Consider the following 22,153-nt stretch of genomic DNA (forward strand, 5'->3'; position numbering starts at 1 on the left):
CTCGCGTTATTATTCAAGACCTGAGGCTCAAACAAAAGGAATTCACAAAAAAAAAACACACCAAAAGCTGTTATAGTACTAACTGAAATCAAACTACGTTCATAACATGAATCAATATTAGTCATTGCATCAGTTAATATTGGGGAGGCTCATATTATTTGATTCTATTTTATTCTTGATGGTGACTTACCAATTCCCAACTGAGAGACTCTCTGGTATTTTCAAGCTGTATTCTTTCCGTTTGAAGAGGGAGACTCATCATTGAAGTCCTTGATTGTGACGTAAGACTTACCAAGTCCGTATCAGTGACCACCATGTCCAAGTTAGGCATAAGCGTCCCCAAGGGAAAGTTCTGGTATCTCCACGCTGTAGGTACTACCTCCGGTTGAATCATTCATCATCATTGACGTCCTTTCTTGTGACATAAGACTTACCATCCTACAAGTGCCTGGATGCAGGCAGCGCAGGACCGGTCGTTGCTGAAATCCTTGGGGGAGGCCTTTGTCCAGCAGTGGTCGTCAATTGGCTGAAACGAACGAAGACTTACCAAATCCGTATCAGTGACCACCATGTCCAAGTTAGGCAGTGGTGTCCCTACTGGAAGGCTCTCTTATTCCCGACATTTGAAGCGTCATTCGGCTGAAACGAACGAACGAATAGTATTTTAAGGACTTACCAAGTCCGTATCAGTGACCACCATATCCAAGTTAGGCAGTGGCGTCCCCACAGGAAGGCTCTCTGGAATCTCCACGCTGTATTCCCTCCGGTTGAATCGAGGAGGTTCATCGTTGACGTCTTTGATGGTAACGGTGATGGTAGCAGTGGTGGATGTCAGGTCGGAGTAGAGAGGAGAGCCGTTTACTATCTCTGTAGCCTGAAATTAAAAATAACTTGTAAATAAATAAACTAATCTTATTACGGTTACATAGTACGTCAATTCGATTGTCGGTAACCGAGTTCGATTCGAGTGATTTAAGGCTTGGTATTTCTGCTAAAGTAGGTATTTCGCGCTGTCAAAATCTGCGCGCGCAATACTTCGCCGAAGACAGCGCGCCAAAGAGCTCTCGCGGCTACACAGTATAGAAATACGCAGTTTGGAAATACGCAGTTGGTTAGGTTAGGTTGACTTCCTTCCGTTCAAGCGTCATACTCACAGTACTTTCTAATACAAATCATATCCAAGTGATACAAATTAAAACAACTTTCAAAATTTTTGGGAATATATTTTAGAATCGAATAAACATAGAATATAACTGCCAAAGTAAACACGGTTCAAAGAGGCGTGGCGTCACCCGACCTTCCGGAAGTTCCGCGCCGGCTAAAAGAATTTCAAGATTACGTCACCCGACCTATCGGTAGATCCTCGGGAGCTTGAGCGATTGGAAAAACATTTTATGATCAGTTAGTTACTCGTAGTAGCGATTATTTAGAGCTTGGATAATAAATTATAGTTGTTGCAATTCACAAAGCTTTGCATGTGGTTAATTACATTAATCAGTACACGCATCAATTATCAACCGACTTCAAAAAAAAGGAGGAGGTTCTCAATTCGACCCGTATGTTTTTTTTTTCTATGTTTGTTACGCGATAACTCCGCCAATTATGAACCGATTTGAACAAATATTTTTTCGGCGTATAGGTAATACCTCAAGGGTGGTCCCATTTAAATTTAATAATAGAAAAAACAACCCCCAAGGGTGGAAAATTGGGGATGAACTTTTTTACACGCAATATCTCCGCCGATTATAAATCAATTTGAACGATTATTTTTTTGTTGAATAGGTATTATCAAAAGGGTGGTTTCATGCGAATTTGAAGAAAATATTTCACCCCCAAGGGTGGAAAATTGGGGATGAACTTTTTTATACGCAATATTTTTAATTTTTAGTTTTTTTTTGTGTTCACGCATTTGAAGTCGGTTTTATTTTTTTAAAAAGTTAATTATCATATGTACACTTTAACGTGACTCACACTGTATGTTACGGTTAATGTGATAAATTGAAAATTATGAATAATCGCCGGTTATTATGAATAATTACCGACAGGCTTAGTAAAAGTGATAAATTAATCACATTTATCAGTGATTATTTCATAATGTAACCTTAATACTAACAAATACCATAAAAGAGAACACCGGCTCGTGTACAGCGCTCATGTACAGCCTCACATTTTGAACGTTTTGATATCAATATTAATACAGTGTGAGTCACGTTAAAGTGTACATATGAAAATAGATGAAACTAGACCTATTTTTATCGACAAATAAGAGGTCAAATTTTTTTTGAGATTTTTTGAAATTTTTATTTATTAATAAACAAAAAGACTGAATCTTTTTGTTTATTAATAAATAAAAATATCATACTAAAATTGCATACATATTTGTTTGTATTGGTCTGGGTGTTTTTTTTCCATAATTTATGTATAACGTATGTACGGGGCTCTGTATCGAAAATCACTATGAGCAATAAGCATCACACACGGTTACCTGGAGTGCATTACCGCAGCAAAAAGCTTGCCATGACATGACATTGCAAGGTGGTGCCAGTCCAGTCTTAAATCGGTTGATATATGCTGCATCTGCCATGTTTTTGGCTAAAAGATTCTTCTATCTTGCAGTTTAGACTTTTATTACAGACCTCAGACAGTATTTTTGGAAAACTTTTACGCATGGTGGAGGAAGGGACGCTCTAGAGACTCAAGTCTAGAAGGAGTCACATGAACTCCAAGTATTGAATCCGTTGACATCTGCTGCATCTGCCATCTTTTTGGCTATAAGATTCTTCTATCTTACGGCTTAGACCTTTAGCTACAGACCTTAGACAGTATTTTTGTGAAAATTCTTACGCATGGTGGAGGAAGGGACGCTCTAGACACTCAAGTCTACAAGGAGTCACATCAACTCCAGTTTTAAATCCGTTGACATCTGCTGCATCTGCCATCTTTTTGGTTAGAAGATTCTTCCATCTTGCAGCGTAGACCTTTAGCTACAGACCTTAGACAGTATTTTTGTGAAAATTCTTACGCATGGTGGAGGAAGGGACGCTCTAGAGACTCAAGTCTACAAGGAGTCATATGAACTCCAGTTTTAAATCCGTTGACATCTGCTGCATCTGCCATCTTTTTGGCTAGGAGATTCTTCTATCTTACAGCTTAGACCTTTAGCTACAGACCTTAGCCAGTATTTTTTATTATTTATTTGTGTCAGTGTGCTCTTCTAAAGAGTGTAAGACGATTGTATGTAGGTATTAAAATCGATGGGTGCCTGAAATAAAGCCGCAATAGCCATAGCAGCAGTTTTCCGATTAAGTGATTTTAGTAAACTGCGGGTCCCTATACACCTTTTGAATTTTTTTCAGAATTTTATCTTTGAAACTGCCTTATTTACCAAAAGCACTATGGATATTGAATCGTTATTCCCATTCATCATTTAAAATTTGTTGACCGGAATAATCGTGCCATATACAATGTTAAAACTTTTATTTAAATCTTCTACAAGCAAACGGCTATTACTGTATCCTTCAGATCAGCGCCCGAGGCTGCAATATGCTATTGCTGTTTGATTAATTGCACACTTTTTACCGGAATAAAACCACAATGGACTCTTACGGAACCGACTTTCAATGTATGAAGCGGCAATATGTATTTCTACCTTTTTTAAAGTATATTCTAAGCACTATAACCTTATGCACATTAAATGTTACTCCAGAAAAAATAACGCATCGTTTGATATACAAACCGTTTTGATACGCCTCGTAGTTTATAATTATTCAAAATTGACACTAAATCTCTTCTCCTGTAAAATTGTGTTTTGTCGATTGTGGCTTTATTCCCGGCACCCATCGAAATGTAATTTTAACTCATTGATTTTGTCTCATATTTGAGGAATGTACTATGTATCATGAGTAGAGTCTTCGTTTAAAAGGATGCGAACGATTTAAATTTCAATAGGTAGACAAAATTGAATTGAATTTAAGCTTTCTCCAGTAACACTGATATTATTATACTGTGACTCATCAAAGTCATCATTGTCAAAAATATTGACAAATCGCGAACTGTCACGGCCAAAAAACTGACACGTGTCCGTCCTCCGTAAGCGCCACCGCGCGACTGATTGAGATTGTCCAAGCCGTCATGGACGATTTTTTCCACATTTTTTAACATAGTAACTAAATAAGACGCAATATAAAAATTTCATCCGTTAAAAGCCCTCAAGTTATTTCTGAACTTTAGTTTAGTAAAAGATTTAGGATCTCAAATCGCTTATTTTAAAAATAAAACCATAAATAGAAAACGAATAGAGGTAACTTTGGGAATTTATTCTATCGAGTCAACTTCATCAAATCGTGTTTCCATCCGTTAATAGCCCTAGAAAATATCCTCAACTATGCCCAATAAAAATCTTAGCCTTTAATTTTACTGTTTAGTACCTCAAAAATGAAAAATGAAAACCTCATTTTCGCCATTTTCTCTGCTACCCGGCCTTAAGCAGTACCTACCTCTAGCATGAACAACTTTCGTCTTCGAATCGTTTGCGTATTCGATAAAATTCGATACTTAATCTTCGAATTAAACGATAACGTGACAATTTTGATCCTCAAAATAAGTTTCGTGCAATCACATCTCATACTAAGTTCACTTTAGGACACGTTCACAAGGGCGCTGTAGTAGTTTTCTTACTAAATCTTTTGATGGCGATTGGAGTACGCAAACGATTTGAACTCGAAAGCCGTACAGTTATTACGAAATAACGTGACTTATTTTACGGTTTAGTACGCGTGTTACATACTTGTTCCTACGTTACGAAAATGATAGGTACAAACAAGAGCACTCAGTCGGTATTAGTGTACTTACCCTGACTGTAAGATTAAGTGGTGATGAGGGATCAGCTAAAGCTTCTCTGTCCAATGGCTTGGCGGTCCTTAGCTCTCCCGTGGAACTGTCCAGGACGAAGAAGTCCAAAGGATCTGAAAGTAAAAGTCAAAGCTTTTATTCAGTAAGTACTTAGTAGGCCCTTTTTAGGGCGCTTACAGTAAAACACGTGTAAATCTAAACCTACACCAATATTCACGATAAGAACCCACTGAACTCACCTACAAACCGGCTCCAATATGACATCTCTAGGTTGCACCCTGTCTACGTCTCTTGCCTTCGCTGTAAGCGCAAGAGTCCCCACTGGGGCGTCCTCAGACAATGCCCCACCGAACGCCCCATTGAACTAAATACTGTACTCACTTGTAACTAGCTCCAGCATGACATCTCTAGGTTGCGCCCGATCAGCATCTCTTGCCTTCACCGTAAGCGCCAAAGTCCCCACCAGGGCGTATTAAGACAACGCTCCACTAAACGCCCCACTAAATAAATACTGCACTCACTAGTAACCACTTCCAGCATGACATCCCTAGGTTGCGCCGTGTCAGCGTCTCGTGCCTTTACACAGAGTGCCAGAATCTCCAGCGGGGCGTACTAAGACAACGCTCCACTAAACGCCCCACTAAATTAAAGACTGTACTTACTATGTAGTAACAAGTTCCAACATGACATCCCAAGGTTGCGCCATGTCAGCGTCTCGTGCCTTTACAGTAAGTGCTAAAATCCTCAGCGGGGCGTCCTCAGACAACGCCCCACTCAATGCCTCATTGAACTCACTATTAGTAACCAATTAACTATATAAGTTGTACTCACTCGTAACCAGCTCCAAATATGACATGCCTAGGTTGCGCCCGATCAGCATCTCTTGCCTTCACAGTGAGCGCCAAAGTCCCCACCGGGGCGTACTAAAACAACGCTCCACTAAACGCCCCACTAAATTAAAGACTGTACTTACTAGTAACAAGTTCCAACATGACATCCCTAGGTTGCGCCCGATCAGCATCTCTTGCCTTCACAGTGAGCGCCAAAGTCCCCACCGGGGCGTACTAAAACAACGCTCCACTAAACGCCCCACTAAATTAAAGACTGTACTTACTAGTAACAAGTTCCAACATGACATCCCTAGGTTGCGCTCTATCAGCATCTCTTGCCTTCACAGTGAGCGCCAGAGTCCCCACTGGGGCGTCTTCAGACAACGCCCCGCTAAGGGCCCCACTGAATACAGGTGGGGAGTTCTGCACGTCCACTACTTTGACTTCCACGTGGGCCGTAGAGTTTAGGGTGCCATCCTGGAATAAGAATAAAATTTTTAATCATATTGATTGTAATTTGCAATGAAAACATAATTTTATTATTCCATGTGTCATGGTGTTCTTTACAGACAAAGTGAAGTAATTAAGCTAGTAAAATATACTTTCTCATCATTTCAACCATAGGACGTCCACTGCTGAACATAGGCCTCCCCCAATGCTTTCCATGTTGATCGATTGATGTTGACGATGTCGTCGGTCCACCTTGTAGGTGGACGTCCCACGCTGCGTTTTCCGGTACGCGGCCTCCATTCCAGAACCTTTCTGCCCCATCGGCCGTCAGTTCTGCGTACTATGTGCCCTGCCCATTGCCACTTCAGCTTGCTAATCCGTCGGGCTATGTCAGCGACTTTGGTTCGTTTACGGATCTCCTCATTTCTGATTCGATCTCGCAAAGAAACACCAAGCATAGCCCTCTCCATAGCACGCTGTGCAACTTTGAGCTTCTGTATAAGGCCTATAGTGAGAGGCACCGTTTCCGAGCCGTATGTTATCACTGGTAACACACATTGGTTATACACTCTAGTCTTAAAATACCTCAATGCCTGAAGACTAGAGTGTATAACCAATGTGTGTTATACTTTCTCAATAAGTATTAATTCAAAATGTGAAAAATCCCCTTAAAAATTACTTAGCTACGTTTTTAAGCAAGATTAAAAGATAGTTCTAATAAGATATTATCGCCAAAATTGCCTCCATACACAAACCTTTAAATAATAAAATGGTCTTGTTTTATCTAACATTCTTAAGTAAATACTGCACTAATTTAACAAAATTTAATGAATATTCGACACCATTGTCAGTAAAATGTTCAATGCACAAGGAAGTTTCAAGCGAAAAAACCGATCCTACAGATAGGAATTTTCATTTAATTATTTCTCACTTTTCCTCATTGTTCGTCGTTAATAGCATATTATTAAAACTATTCCACCACACAATCACAATATCTATGTACTGTGAAAAACTAATTATGTTAAATTATACAAAAACTAATATTTCTTTTCTTTTTCTTCCCGCGCGAAACTCCGCCAATTTTTTTTTTTTTTTAATATAGTTTTTCACGGCTCTGGGTGCAAGCCCTTTTAAGCCAGTCTTTGAAGTCCGTTGAACTTTTGTTTGAATTTGACACATCACATCTGTGTTTGACTTGACACTTCACTGAGTTCACTTCACTGCACTGATGCACAGCACTGATGATTCCAACTGATTCACTGATATTCTCTTCTCAAATAGTTCCCAGAGTTGAAACCACGAAAGTATATAAGGGTTTGAAAAGTTTCGGATCCTTCAGGAGCTCGTCCAACGACTCTGGTACACGTTCACAAATAGATTGAAGGTCATCGATCATGACCAGTCTCTGAACTCCAAAACTTCTACATTTCAAGATTATGTGTTCCAAATCAGCAAGCTCTTCATTGCAATATGTACATTCAGGGCTCGGAATCAAGTTGAGCCTCTTCAGGTGAGTGGGAGCGTGGCAATGGCCAAATCTCAGCCTATTTATGATGGTTATAAACTTCCTGTTATCTATATTCTCATTCCTCCGATGGTACCAAGGTTTGGCGGGCGGGCTTCCTTGGATCTTAGCATACCATTTTCCCTTTTCCATACTAGTAATTGTCCAGTACTCATGCCATATCTTTTTCAGGTCTTGATTGATTGCGGCTTGATAGTCAGTGTGAGGTAACTTCAACAACGTAGAATGGTCAACATCAAAGCCATTCCTTGCAGCCAGATCAACAATTTCATTCCCCCTGATGCCACGGTGCGATGGTACCCAAAGGAAGAGCAGTGTCTTACCAGTAAGTCTATATATGTTATTAATTAATTTCTTAATATCATAAATTATATAATTCAAATTATATTTACAAGAGTTATTTTCCAGAGCTAGTAATACGCTTTTAGAGTCAGTTAGAATAATAATATTGTCAGATGGTGGATTACATGTACAGATATGTTTAAGTGCTAAGAGGATAGCATAACTTTCTGCAGTAAAGATACTACAGTGGCTTTCAATTTTATGACTTTGAGTAAGTTTAAGTTGTGGATCATAAAATGCAGAGGTTACTCTATTCTCTTTCTTTGAACCATCTGTGTACACTTTATAATAAGACTTATTTAGAAATTTATTAAGATCGATTTGATTGGTGATCTTTTCTCTTAAAATAGTGAAATTTTTTACAACAAGATCTTCATAATTAACTTTATACATGGGCCATGGCTTATCTTTATACATATTTACAGTGAGAGACTCTATATACAATGCAATTCTTAGTAAGGCTGGAGTGCGTCCAGATATTAACTCATTACCTGTAATTGGAGGAGGAGGAGTAGAGCACATTTGGGATGATAAGGGAGGCATGATTCTATCTAGTACTGGTTTGTTGGTTGAAGTTATTAGTTTAAGGCAAAAATTTCCTGCTAGTTGAATACGTCTCAGTACTAAAGGTGGAATGCATGTTTCACATTGCATAGCAATGATAGGAGTTGAACACATAGCTCCTGTTATTATTCTAAGTGCTTTATTCTGAATAACGTCTAATTTTTTTAGTAGGGTTGGGCTACAGTTCATATATGCCAAAGTACTATAGTCGAAATGACTGCGTACTAAACTCTTGTATAACATTGATAGAATCTTGGGATCAGAGCCCCAACTTACACCAGCTAGTGAACGCAATATGTTTAAAGCCTTAGAAGAGTTGCGAATTAGAAGCTTGATATGACTTTCAAATGTGAGTTTTTTATCTAGACACACTCCTAAAAACTTTTTTTCCTGAATCCATGGAAGAGGATTATTATTATAATAAATATTAGAATTACATTCATTATATTTTTTCGAGAATAACATAACGCCGCTCTTATTGGGACTAATATCAAGTTTTAATTTACCAGAATAAAAATTATGAATTTCAACTAAAGCTAGGTTTAAACTATGCACAGCAGTATTTACATTTTTATTTACAGTATAAATTAATAAATCATCAGCAAATTGTAAAAATTTTATATCCCTTTGTGTTAAATACTTATTAATTTGACTAGTGTATAAATTGTACAATAATGGCGAAATCGTAGCACCCTGCATTGTGCCTTTATATACATATCCGGGTCCATGAATAATGTTATTAAATTTTATATACATTATTCTTTTGTACAAAAAATTGAAAATCCATTTACAGACTACCCCGGGTACTCCAATATCACATAAGATGGCTATTAAAATTGAGGGGACCACGTTATCGAATGCGCCCTGTACATCAAGGAAGACACAAGCTGTTGCAGAGTGACTGTCAAGAGAATTCCTAACATCTGAGACCAATGCTGTAAAACTTTCTGCTGCACTTCGGCCTTTCCTAAATCCGAATTGTTCATTTGGTAAGATATTATTTGATTCGACATAATAATCTAATCTTGTCTTTAACATGCACTCAAATACTTTACCTATACATGAAGACAGAGAAATTGGTCGATAAGAGTTACAGTCATCAGGAGGCTTATCTGGTTTAAGTATAGGAATGACACATTGAGTCTTCCATGAGTCTGGGATGACCTGTGTTTGCCATAGTAAATTAAAAATGTAGAGTAAAAGTTTTTTGGCATTAATATGTAGGCGACGAATAACTTCATAAGGAATGTTGTCTAAACCAGGAGTAGTGTTCCTACGAGACTGCAGAGCAGTCATAAACTCTTCCCAAGAAAAATGTTGAGACAAAAAAGCTGCTTTTTCATCACCAATTTGAGAGAAATATGTTTGCAATAATGAATTATTTACTTGTTTTTCAGGAGGAGATAGAGGAGAATATTTCTCAAAAAAAGAGGGAATCCATTCATCATTCTTCGGCAGTTTGGGAATTGAAACACGCTTAAACCTCTTCATATAGTTCCATACTGTACTAACAGGAGTATATCTATTAAAAGATTCACATAAAGATTTCCATCCAGTTTTCTTTTTTTCCTTAAGAGTTAGTTTTTTAGCAGCATCCAATTTTTTATATGCAATGTAGTTTTCAATGCTTGGATTACGTCTATAAAAATTTAAAGCATCTTTACTCTTTTTAACTGCACTATTACACTCATCATCCCACCAAGGTACAGGCTTTTTCATTATATTGGGAGAGGTTTTGACTACTTTAGGTACGCATTTGTCTCTAATACTAATTAAATTATTATAAAAATCGTCATAAATTATTAATGGATCTGTATTATCTAAATTAATATTAACTACCATGTTTTCTGTTTCAGTATGAAATTTAAACCAATCAGTTTTATTGTAAATAAATTTGTGTACTGGTTCACTTATCTGATATTTATCAACAGAAATCTGGATATCTGTTACAGTGGGATAGTGATAACTTCCCATTGGGTCATCATAGACTTTCCAATCACATAATGGAGCTACTGAAGGGCTGACACATGTTACATCTATAGCCGAAGGATTATGAACAGATCTACCAACAGTGGTTGGCGCCCCTGAGTTGAGGATACAGAGGTCGCTCTCGTCAAATATATTGTAAACTTCGTTACCTCGACCGTTACTAGTAGCACAGCCGAATGCGATGTGGTGAGCATTAATATCACCTGATAGCAAAAGTGGCTTAGGTAGTAAGTTAATAATCTGTTTCAGTTTGCTACCATTGAATCTTGATCTATTTTCTTTAGGTGGTGGACAATATATACATAGAATACTTAAATTACCTATGCCAGTTCGCAGATTAATAGCTACAGGTTGTAGAAAATCATAAAAGGGAAGCTCTATTACTGAATATTTCAAAGTGTCTTTGACTAGGATGGCGACTCCACCCCGGCCTTCTTTTTCTTTACCTATTTTACTAACTAGATTGTAATTATGAATACGAAAAGAACTGTTTTCTTTCAACCATGTTTCGTTTAACAAACATATATCAATATCATTATCAATCAAAAATTTTATAAGTAATGGCTTTTTGTTAATAACACCTTCGACGTTAAATTGAGAGATTCTTATGAAACTTTTGTCCATTTAAAGCCCTTTGAAACTTTTTATAAGAATTTCCTGTATAATAGAACTATTAACTGCCCTCGTTTCGTTGCCAATAGCGACAAGGGCGCCTACAAGGCCCTTGCGAATAAAATCATTGTTTAATATTTCATCTATTAATTGTTCATTGGTAAGTGGTTCTTTTTCTTTAACTTCCATCGAGTTAGTTGAAGTGGAAGAGGTCGCTGTTGAAACCGAGCTAGCTTGTGGCTTCCTTGATGCAATAGATTTTAAGTTAGTTTTAGGAGCAGCCAGTAGCGGAAACTCGCTTATGTAGTTTTTGATAACTGGGCTACTCTTAGTAGCCGCAGCACTGCTGGAGACCATATTAGCGTAAGTTAATTTATTTTTTTTATCTTCCATTTTTTGTTTTTTGACAGGACAGTCCCGTGAAATGGCAAGATGAGCTCCTTGACAGTTTATGCATTTGGCTATTTTATTAGAAGTACATTCAGAAAAATGATGTTCTTCAGAACATATTGAGCATTTTTGCACAGATTTACAAATTTTAGCACCATGGTTGAATTTGAAACACTTGAAGCATTGCAACAATGGAGCGTTGTATGGGAATACTCTGAACCTAAAAAGGTCTAGATACACATGTTCGGGTAACACAGTTGATAAAAATGTGATAGACACAGATTGGAATGGCTTTATGTCGCCGTTGTCTCTTTTGGTGAACCTACGTACACCTATGATCTCATAAGAAGATGAGAGTTTTTTAAAAAGTTCCTCATTGCTGATACTAGTGGGTACAAAGCGAAGCACGCCGACTGTTTCTACTGCTGTGGCTGGGATGTATGCCTTGAGTTGGTGTTTGGTTAGGAAGGGATCGTTTTTCAGGAAGTTATTGGCATTACTAGACTGGGAAAATGTGACACATATTTTATTGGCGTTAATTCTTTTAAGATTGGTAATGCCCTTGATTTCATTTTTGAAAAGGTTGGTAGTCAGGATGGGATTGTTGTTCCCGATCTTCTCATTCTCTTTCGTGCTTTCCACAAATACAGAAAACTCGCCACTCACCGTGTTCTCCGCGAATAGCCTTCTATACCCTGGTTTTACGTACGGTTTGTAGAAATCTTCATCTGCAGTCGTATAGGTGTGATCTCTATTTGGTGCCTTCCTTTTTTCCTTGCCCCTGGGCGGGTCCTTACCGTCCCCGTCCGGCATAGTCGAGTTTTAAGTTGACTTAACGACTTCCAATAGATAGATAACTATTTATAACACAAAAAGAGAAAAATACAAAATTGGCTTCAAAAATCGCGCCTAGTGCGTTCAAAAGCCCGCCAAAAAGTGAGTCAAAACTCCGCCAAAATTACCGCGCATCACAGATTAAAAATAATGTCCAAGGCATTGAACCACAGATTAGACATAAATTGATTGCACACATTTTTTTTTTTCGATTTTCGAATATTTTTTATTTTGTGTATGGCCAGTATTTTTTCTGTTCGATGTTTAAAATTGAGTTAGAACTCATTTTGTATTTCGCTTAAAAACAGAAAAACAATAGAACAGCGTTCTTTCTTTTACGAAATAAATGCAAGTATTTAATTCACATGTTTTTTTTATAAATAATTTAGAAAGGTGTAAGATTTTCACAATGTTAAAATAGTAAGACACGGGTCTTAACGCGACGTTCATTAATGAGTTACGTGTCTTACTATTTTAATTGAAATGGAACGCGAAAGTGTAAAATCTTATTTCACAATGTGGTTAATTAATAATATTCTGGTTTTGAGGAAAATTCATTTTCTGAAAAATATTTTCAGATACAAAAAGTAGGTAATGAAGATTACTTACGGTGGCGTAAAGTTGGAACTGATAAAACTGCTTGTCGTTGTAGTTCAGAGCTTTCTTCAGCACCAAAGCTCCAGTGTAGTGGTTGGCAGATGAGTTCAGGGCAACCACCTCGAAAGCTTCACACGCTTCGGGCCACTGAAACATTTAAATTATTTATTTACTTTACTAGCTGACCCGGCGAATTTCGTACCGCTTATGTTCATTACAGATAATGTAGGATTCTAATCGTGAGAGAATTTTTCTAATCAGTCCAGGAGTTTTGGAACCTATTCAATACAAACAAACATTATAATTTTAGTGTAGATACCCTTTTCATACTTACTTGTTCACTCAAACATCCAACTTCGAGGCTGTCTCCTACAGAATCTTTATCTTCAACTTGGATGTTGGTCAGAATGGTTGTACCAATCGCCTCGTCTTCAGGAACATCTACCTCATAAGGACTCTGAAAAATGGGATTAAAAATAATGTTTATTAATTAATTATGACACGATTTCTTTCATTGCCTAAATCTCTTAGGTAACGGTTTTCGTTTTCTAATGCGCACATTTTAATATTCAAGTAAATAATGTAACCCTTAATTAAATCATAGCTAGGTCTCAGTTATCTGAACTGAAAAATGAAATTGCGTACAAAACTAATCGATAAATCTAAGTGTTTTGATAAGCCTGTATTGTAAGCTACGAGCATTATCGATACGCACGTTTCCTTCCTTTACTTTATTTAAATGAACGAATTATCGTATTAACTAAACCACAGTCTAAACTTTATATCTGCTTGTTGAACTATGTTTTGTCCATGCAAATGGGTCTGTCATAAAAAACAATAATGTTTAGGTAGATAGCTCTCTTTGAGCAATACTCACATTTTTAAAAGTAGGCGGATTATCGTTTTCATCGAGGACTATCACAGTCACCGGCTGTAGCTGAGCCAAATTCTTCGCCGGATCTTCGTTTTGGCTTTCTATTGACACTAAAAACTTAATTGTATCTTCAGTCTGAAAAAAAAGGATTTTTTCATTAACAATTATTTGGAAAATCAATCCTCGAAAATGTGAGCCTTCGAAAAGTTTTACTGTTTTAGGTTTGAAAAGCCGTTAATTTTCTTCAAAACTTTGGTTGTAATGGAAGACCGCATGTTTCAAAATAAAATTTTACATTGGGACATTTTACAAACGTTGGGATTTGACTTGACTTGGACGGACGTGTGAAATTGTCTTTTAGGGCCCTTTCCCACTGCAATCCAGATTTGCAGGATTCTACTCCATTACTTGATAGCACAAAACTGGACATGGACTGATAAGGTTTTTTGCGGCATGGGTGTTTTCAAAAAATGTATGCAGGTAGCTGCCAGTGAGAACACTTCTTTTTATTCAATAATACTTTTAATTAAAATGGACCCTGTTCTTTACTGGTCCAGTTTAATGACAAAACCGAATAAAAGTAAGTACCTACTAGTACTACTACTAAACAGTACCTGTAAAAAACTGGATGTCCCCATGGAAAAGAGCCCCTACAGCCCTACACCTACCCATTAGTTATTAAGTGAGCGTTATGTTCCGCTATTTTCTTAAGTATTACCTGTGGTATTAGGTACTAGGTATTACTACTGTTGTGTATTAATGCTCATTGCAAGTGTGAATGGACTTACCTCTCTATCTAACGGGCGGTTTAGGGTTACTTCCCCGGTACTCAGGTTTACCGTAAACTTGTCGGTTCCCACCAGGTTGTATTTTATCTGAAACATAAATAAATGCTGTAACTGATTGCATGAATGGTTTATTTAACAGTTATTTTCCTGCGAATCATTTGAGGTTCGTTGGTGGTAAGATCTGTTGTAAGTCCGCTTGGTTCTACCCTGTTGTATCTTAGTTAATCACTATAAAAACAATGTTAATGATGTTTTTATGTTTTGGCAGTTGGTGCCTAATCATCCTCCTATAAAAAGCTAAAAATCCTCAACCACAGAGGTTGAGGATTTCGGATGAAGCTCGCTTCCACCTTCAATCTAATCATCATTTTCCACTAAGATGCAGATCAAAGAGCTTCCCGTTGTGGCTCATCATCATCATCGAGTCATTCAGTCTCAACTGCAAGATATTTACCAGAGGCAAATGGATCCTATACTCTCTAACCTGGTGTTCACATATACCCTTTAGAGCCAAAGCACACGATCCGTTGCAGCCACGCACCGCAAAGATTTCGCGGAATCGCATGATGCTCGTTGGGCTAATGAGCCACTGATAATTTCTATGTAAGATAACGCAGCGACACTGCTCCGGCGTCGCAACGCCGCAACGTATCGTGTGCTTTGGTTCTTAGTTACATAAGCCCTGTTGTGATATCTCTCTTCTAATGGTGCGTCCACACTGGGCGAACAGGCTCGCGCGGCAAATTCGACACAACGCTGCATCATTCGAGTTTGCCGCGTGAGCCCGTTCGCCCAGTGTGGACGCACCATTAGTCAAACACTTGTCAGAGTGGTCGTGGTTGCGCTGACAAGGTACACGGTGGGGTGATGTTATCTCCGAAGGTAGCTCTCGTTTAGAGGCGTCGCGAGTACACTGGACCATGTTGTGATATACAGGGTGGAATTTTGTAATGCCACCTGGAGGGAAAGTAGTCCTAATATTGTAGATAGAAAATTTTTCTCAAAGAAAACATTCCTTTATTTTTGAAAATAAATAGAACTGCATTCAAAAATTTCCAAGAATTTGCTTGCCACACCCGGGAATCGAACTAACAGAAATCTGTTAAAAATTACACCCTGTATTTTTATTGCATCGATCGTTAGGGTCAAGTATAAGGATGAAATCTCTTTAACAAACTTGATAAATCAAATGAAAGGAAATCCATAAAATCTTAAATTATTTTAATTAATGTACAGAAAATTGTATGGTATGGTAGTGAATTTTCGAAAAATTTTCGAAAATTTATGAATGCAGTTCGATGGGTGCCTGGAATAAAGCCGCAATAGCCATAGCAGCAGTTTTCCGATTAAGCGATTTTCGTAATCTGGGGGTCCCTATACACCTTGTGATTTTTTTTCAGAATTTTATCTTTGAAACTGGCTCATTTACCAAAAGCACTATGGATATTGAATCGTTATTCCCGGAAATTTGTTTACCAGAATAATCGTGGCATGTTCAATGTTAAAAGTTTTATTTCAAACTTCTACAAGTAACGGCCATTGCGGCTTTGTTCCCCGAAACAAACTATGTGTACCAAGTCACAATAAACATTACCTACTTGTACAATTTCTTTAAACTTTCTTAAGTAATAATACTTCATGGTGTTCTTCTATGCAATAAAAATATGTTGATTGGATTTACATTAAGCAATGCTGTGTACCTACCTGACAACTGCTGGAACACAGTAATGCTGTCAACATTATTGTTATGGCGACAGACTTAGGAAGATAAAGGGGACTTAGGAAGAGAAGAAGGAGGGATATTTGGTTTATGTTCATTAAAGCTTATTTATAATAACAATATGTTTCGGCATTGGAGGTAGGAAGCCATAGTTTCTCTGTAGTTGAAGTTTCCTTCTACCTTGAGCCTGATCACAGTTTCCACCAGGTGTGATAAAGGGCAAAAGCTTTCTTGCTGAGAATAAAAACATGTTCTGTTCAGTTATTGTCTCTAAATCTGTTCTACGTAATGTAAACTTAGAAGATTGCCCATATTAATTCACTTTAAGAAAGTCAAAAACATTTAGCGACTTACCACTTTAGTGGAGCGATTACAAAAATAGTGGCCTATTAAGTACATGTTTTTTTTTGTATTATTATGAATGTCCAGAAAACTGCGCAGTTTTTAAAATTATTTTAGACCTATGAAAGTTCTCATTTTTTATTATTTAAACATTTAAGTTGAAATTTTGAGAATGTTCTGCTAAAAGCATTTTTTTTATGTTTCTAGCAAAAATTTTGAATCTTGCATCAAAGATAGGAAGGTGAATATTTTTTTCAAACATTTGCAATTAATAGCGATATTGTCAAAATAAAGAAATCTGAGATAAGTCAACCCGAAATAAAGATAAGTTTTTTTAAAGCCTACTAGGTCATGAAATTGAAAAAAAATTCAAGTCGATCATTAAATTCAAGCAAACCGCTATTACTGTATTCGCCATACATCCTTCAGATCAGCGCACAACGCTGCAATGCACTATTGCTGTATGATTAGTTTTGCACTTTTTACCGGAATAAAACCACAATGGACTCTTACGGAACCGACTTTCAATGTATGAAGCGGCAATATGTATTTCTACCTTTTTTAAGGTATATTCTAAGCAATATAACGTTATGCACATTATATGTTACTCCAGAAAAAATAACGCATCGTTTGATATACAAACCATTTGGATACGCCTCGTAGTTTAGTTATTATTCAAAAATTTCACTAAATCTCTTCTCCTGTAAAATTGTGTTTTGTCGATTGCGGCTTTATTCCAGGCACCCATCGAGTTGTCTTTCTTTTCAAAAATAAGGGAATGTTTTCTTTCAGTCAAATTTTCTATCTGCAGTACTAATAGTACTTTTCCTCCAGGTGGCAGTACAAAATTCCACTCTGTATAAGACGTATCGCTTATCCTTACCGGCAGCCCATCCGGGTCCATCCCCTGGAGCGTGTAGACGACGGAGCCGGTGGGCGTGGTCTCCGACAGCGCCAGGTTGTTCATGTCCTGCGTGAACACTGGCAGTTTGTTGCAGGACACTGCGGGAAAAAATAATTTCATTTTAGAGACGAGTGTTAAGGAATAAGAACTGGCGAGTCGAATCTATACGACTTGCGCTTTCGACTTGTCGACTTGGCACCCTTAGATGTGTATTCTTTGTTGGCACATAATTAGGTATTCTGCTGTAAAGTAATGAACTAGGCTCCCATTTTCAGATTTGGATGGAAAGGAAATCTTAAACTGTGAACTCAGTTCTTCTTTCTTCATACATTATGAAGATTTTAATCATGTATTTTTATACTAGCTTTTTTCCGCGGCTTCATCCGCGTGAAATTCAGTTTGTCACAAATCGTCATAAATTATAGCCTTTATGTTATTCTGGGTATTATATAAAGCTTTATACAGGGTGTTAGGTAAATGGGTATATGAGCCGACACTAGCCCATGTTAACATGGTCATATAAATGGTATGGTGAAGTCAGAAAATTGATATCTTCATTTTAATTATTTTATTTTTCATACAAATCGGATTTTATAAAATTTATTTTGTATGAAAATTAAAAAAAATAAATGATGATATCAAATTTCTGACTTCACCATACCATTTATATGCCCATGTTAACATGGGCTAGTGTCGGCTCATATACCCATTTACCTAACACCCTGTATATTATAGATACTGTAAAGTTTCATCGCAAGCCGTTCAGTAGTTTTAGCGTAAAAGAGTAACAAACATCCAGACGTCCAGACATCCATACAAACTTTCGCATTTAAAATATTAGTAGGATTGCTTAATTACAACAATGTAATCTACATTGTAGGTGTACAAGTATATGACTAGCCTACATTATGAATTAATTTATCACAAAAAAAAAACAATTTAATACACCTACATAATAAATATTACCCAAAGGTATAATTATTGATATTTTTCTACAAAAAATATTATCTTCATGTGCATGCGGCTGTATAAGTTAGTAAGAACGTCTATTTCGAATGTGCTAATTAGATACTCAGATTTGTAACTGTACGTTTCTTTTAACAGAAAAGCGCTTTGTTTCACTTTCACGTTTCATTAGAATACCTTTGCCAAAAAACATTGGGTATTGGCCTTTCATCTTTACTCAACACCTTAATCAGGCCTATAATATTATTCTTATACTTTAGTAAAGTAATGTAATAAGTCACCAAGGGGCTATAGTAAAGTAAAAAGCAACTAGATGAATAACAACAATAGCTATAAAGAATAATAATAAAAATAATGTTACCTATTGTAAAATGTAAAGTCCATAGCGCTAGAACACGCCACCGAAGCTCCATCTTAGCGAACCTGGAACAAAGAAAATAATTATTAAACTCTATTTTCTTATCTTTGAAAAAATTATAAGATCACTGATGTATAAGCAAGTGAAAAATGAAAATGAAAAATGAAAATGAAAATATTTATTGCCAGAATCAAACAATACAATAACTAAAAGACAGACCTCCACACTAGGCATTGCCTGTCCTGTGGAGGAAAGAATAACGATTAACAGGTAGAATTAAGTACGGCTAAGCTAAGTTAGCTCAATGGTTAGGAGGATGCAATCACTGTGGAACGTTATTTACAAAAACTACTTGCAATATAAAATATATACCATTTTGCAAAAAATGTAGAGTCTAACGTGCTACTGAATTAAAATTTTCAAATAACAAGAAATACCCTTTAGATTGGCTCGATAGACCTAAACGTTGTTTCGTGCTTTGTGATAAGATTTAGAAAGAAATCAATCTACAAAACTAGATTATACCTACGGCTTAATAATAGTTAAAATCGTTAATAATAATATATTGTTTACAATTAAAATCTAAAATCTAATTAAATTACAAATTCAAGACGAGAGAAAAACAAAAGAATATCAAATTGGTCGTCGAGTAAAAATTAAGTTTCTTGGTGGCCAGTGTCGCGCGGCCAAGGAGGCTGCAACACTTTTTAAATTCAAAACCAAACTACCTCGGACAATGTATCGGTAAGGGCGACAGCACAATATCAACCAGCTACATTTTTATCGCAAAATAGCATTTATTACAACTAGATAAGAACCACGATATTTAACTTGACGTGCTGTCGTCTGTAACATTAATAAGAAAGGGATTGCTAATTTATTTAGGTTCATACAAATTGGAATCTACTTATAGTCAAGTATTTGTGGACCGAGCAGCTATTGCAAAATACCTAAACGATAGTTGAACACGACTCAATAAGTGCCCCCTACACTTGATAGGTTAATCTGTGCTCCCGCAAGGTCGGACGGTTCAAGGTTCGATTAAAAAGCGCGTTGTCGCCGAGGTCTATTTTGTGTTTGCTAAAGTGAAATCTTTATAATTCTTTTTTAAATAAATGTACCTAGTGCATCACAGTAAGGCCCACAACACACGGTGAAACGCAATTGCAACGAAACTGCAACTGTTCTTCTAGTTACTTTTGAGTTCCGTTGAGAGACCACAAATGACGCGACCAGTTTGAAATCGGTTTGAAATGGTCGCGTCATGTGTGGTCTCTCAACGGATTCTATGGCAGAAACTTAGATGCAACTCAAAAGTAACTAGAAGTTGCAGTTTCGTTGCAGTTGCGTTTCACCGTGTGTTCTGGGCCTAAGAGAGAGACGACATGATTTTTTGCAAGACAAAACTCTGCTTCAGACGGGACTCGAAGCCTGACTTTTCGCGCGAGATGACTGGTTCAGGCCACTCAGCTACAGATAGGTTAATATTGGTTGTTTATTGTAAAACAAATTAACGTTAATTTAACTTCATAACAATATGTATTGGTACGCCTCAGAATAAATAATGCCGACCCCAAATAATAGGAAAAAGGGTTAGGGAAAACAGGAAGACAATAAGTATTGATCATCGATAAAACATAATGTATTTTCCTTATTATGTAATAAGTATTGCAAACAATAACAAATTGGTAGAATTAAATCAATTAATCAATAATAACTGAATTAACTATTGAAATGATAACGAGAATTCGTATTGAGCATTATTAAATTTATATTTCATACATACCTAAACAAGATCCAGTAAAAGGTGTTAACATCACTCAATATAATTCACTAGCGGCCGCCCGCGACTTCGTACGCGTGGATCCCGTTTTACCCCCTAAGGGGTGGAGTTTCGTAAAATCCTTTCTTAGCGGATTCCTACGTCATAACATCTACCTGCATGCCAAATTTCAGCCCTATCCATCCAGTGGTTTGGGCTGTGCGTTGATAGATCACTATGTCAGTCAGTCAGTCAGTAACCTTTGAGTTATAATATTTAGACTAGCTTTCCGCCCGCGGCTTCGCCCGCGTGGAATTTTGTCTGCCACAGAAAAACTTTATAGCGCGCGTCCCTGTTTCAAAAACCGGGATAAAAACTATCCTATGTCCTTTCCCGGGACTCAAACTATCTCTATGCCAAATTTCATCAAAATCGGTTCAGTGGTTTAGGCGTGAAAGAGAGACAGACAGACAGACAAAGTTACTTTCGTATTTATAATATTAGTATAGACTAGTGTAGATTAGTTCTATTTAAAACCTAGGACACCTAAACATCACCTAGGACATGTTAACGCAGTTAGCCATTAGTAATGGTCATTTACAAATGGCTGCAATTATCGTCAGGTTAATTAAGAGGTCAATGGAGAGACCTCACGACTTGATACAACTCCGCAACTGTGGAAATTGACTATTTATTTAGGTAGTTTGGTAGGAATAAGATAAACTAAAGTTGTTACTTAGGTACATACAGGGTGTCCCAAAATTTGCACGTCACACTGACACCAGAGGTAAATGAGCTTAACCCTACACTGCATGATTTTTTTGTTTTTAGAATAAAAAATCTTATTAGATCATATTTGTGGTCTAGAACACGGGAAGTACAGGTAAAATAAAAATAAACTAATAGTTATAGAGAAAAATGATTTTTTTATTTTGTTCCATATGTGGCACTGCATGCAATGACCTACCTAAATTAAAGCGTAATCAATACTGGGTATGTGTATTAGTTATCAAGGATTACCCCCATTTATGAGGCTTATTAGGTAGATATTGGCGCAGCATGTTACAAGGCCTTAGTAGCGCACATATGCTCACCCACTGACAATGCTTCTCTTTTGGGTATAGCTTGACATTTTTGAGGGTCTCTAATAGATGTCCGAGTTATGGAGACGATCGTATCCAGCAGTACCTGCTGGTGGCCGAGTGGTATCATTGAAGTGTAGATATTGCTGAATTTTTCAAACTGGGTTACTGACATGGTATTTCTTATCAATGGCGAATAATTAGAAGAAATATTGCAAAGGAGTTTCAACTTCTGACTCTAGATCGGTTTGCCCACAAAACTCAAGGTTTATTGGATGGTAATCTTTTTTCCAGATGACATTTTCCTTTATTCTGGAGACGGAAACAGCAGGTGTAGGAGCAGGGTCTTGTGGTGCAGCAGAAGCGGAAGATA

General features: G+C 37.1%; 1 protein-coding gene and 1 long non-coding RNA gene across 2 annotated transcripts in view; one reads left to right on the forward strand and one right to left on the reverse strand.

Annotated features, from left to right (window-relative positions):
• The window catches only part of LOC135077056 (cadherin-87A), a 76,032-nt gene that overhangs the window by 29,782 nt on the left and 24,097 nt on the right, over positions 1–22,153 (reverse strand). Inside the window, exons 2-10 of the mRNA XM_063971652.1 lie at positions 18,940–19,001; positions 17,592–17,710; positions 14,647–14,733; positions 13,862–13,993; positions 13,319–13,441; positions 12,997–13,131; positions 5,966–6,158; positions 4,852–4,964; positions 677–874 (exon numbers count right to left, since the gene is read on the reverse strand). Coding sequence (XP_063827722.1) covers positions 677–874; positions 4,852–4,964; positions 5,966–6,158; positions 12,997–13,131; positions 13,319–13,441; positions 13,862–13,993; positions 14,647–14,733; positions 17,592–17,710; positions 18,940–18,991 — 1,152 coding nt within the window. The 5' untranslated portion in view covers positions 18,992–19,001. The remainder of the gene's footprint in view (positions 1–676; positions 875–4,851; positions 4,965–5,965; positions 6,159–12,996; positions 13,132–13,318; positions 13,442–13,861; positions 13,994–14,646; positions 14,734–17,591; positions 17,711–18,939; positions 19,002–22,153) is intronic.
• Positions 7,322–10,111, forward strand: LOC135077061 (uncharacterized). The gene is made up of 4 exons (XR_010258373.1): positions 7,322–7,641; positions 7,828–7,981; positions 9,356–9,551; positions 9,960–10,111. It is a non-coding gene; the product is annotated as an uncharacterized LOC135077061 (long non-coding RNA).

This window comes from Ostrinia nubilalis, chromosome 12, assembly GCF_963855985.1.
Source record: "Ostrinia nubilalis chromosome 12, ilOstNubi1.1, whole genome shotgun sequence".
Taxonomy (NCBI): Eukaryota; Metazoa; Arthropoda; class Insecta; order Lepidoptera; family Crambidae; genus Ostrinia; species Ostrinia nubilalis.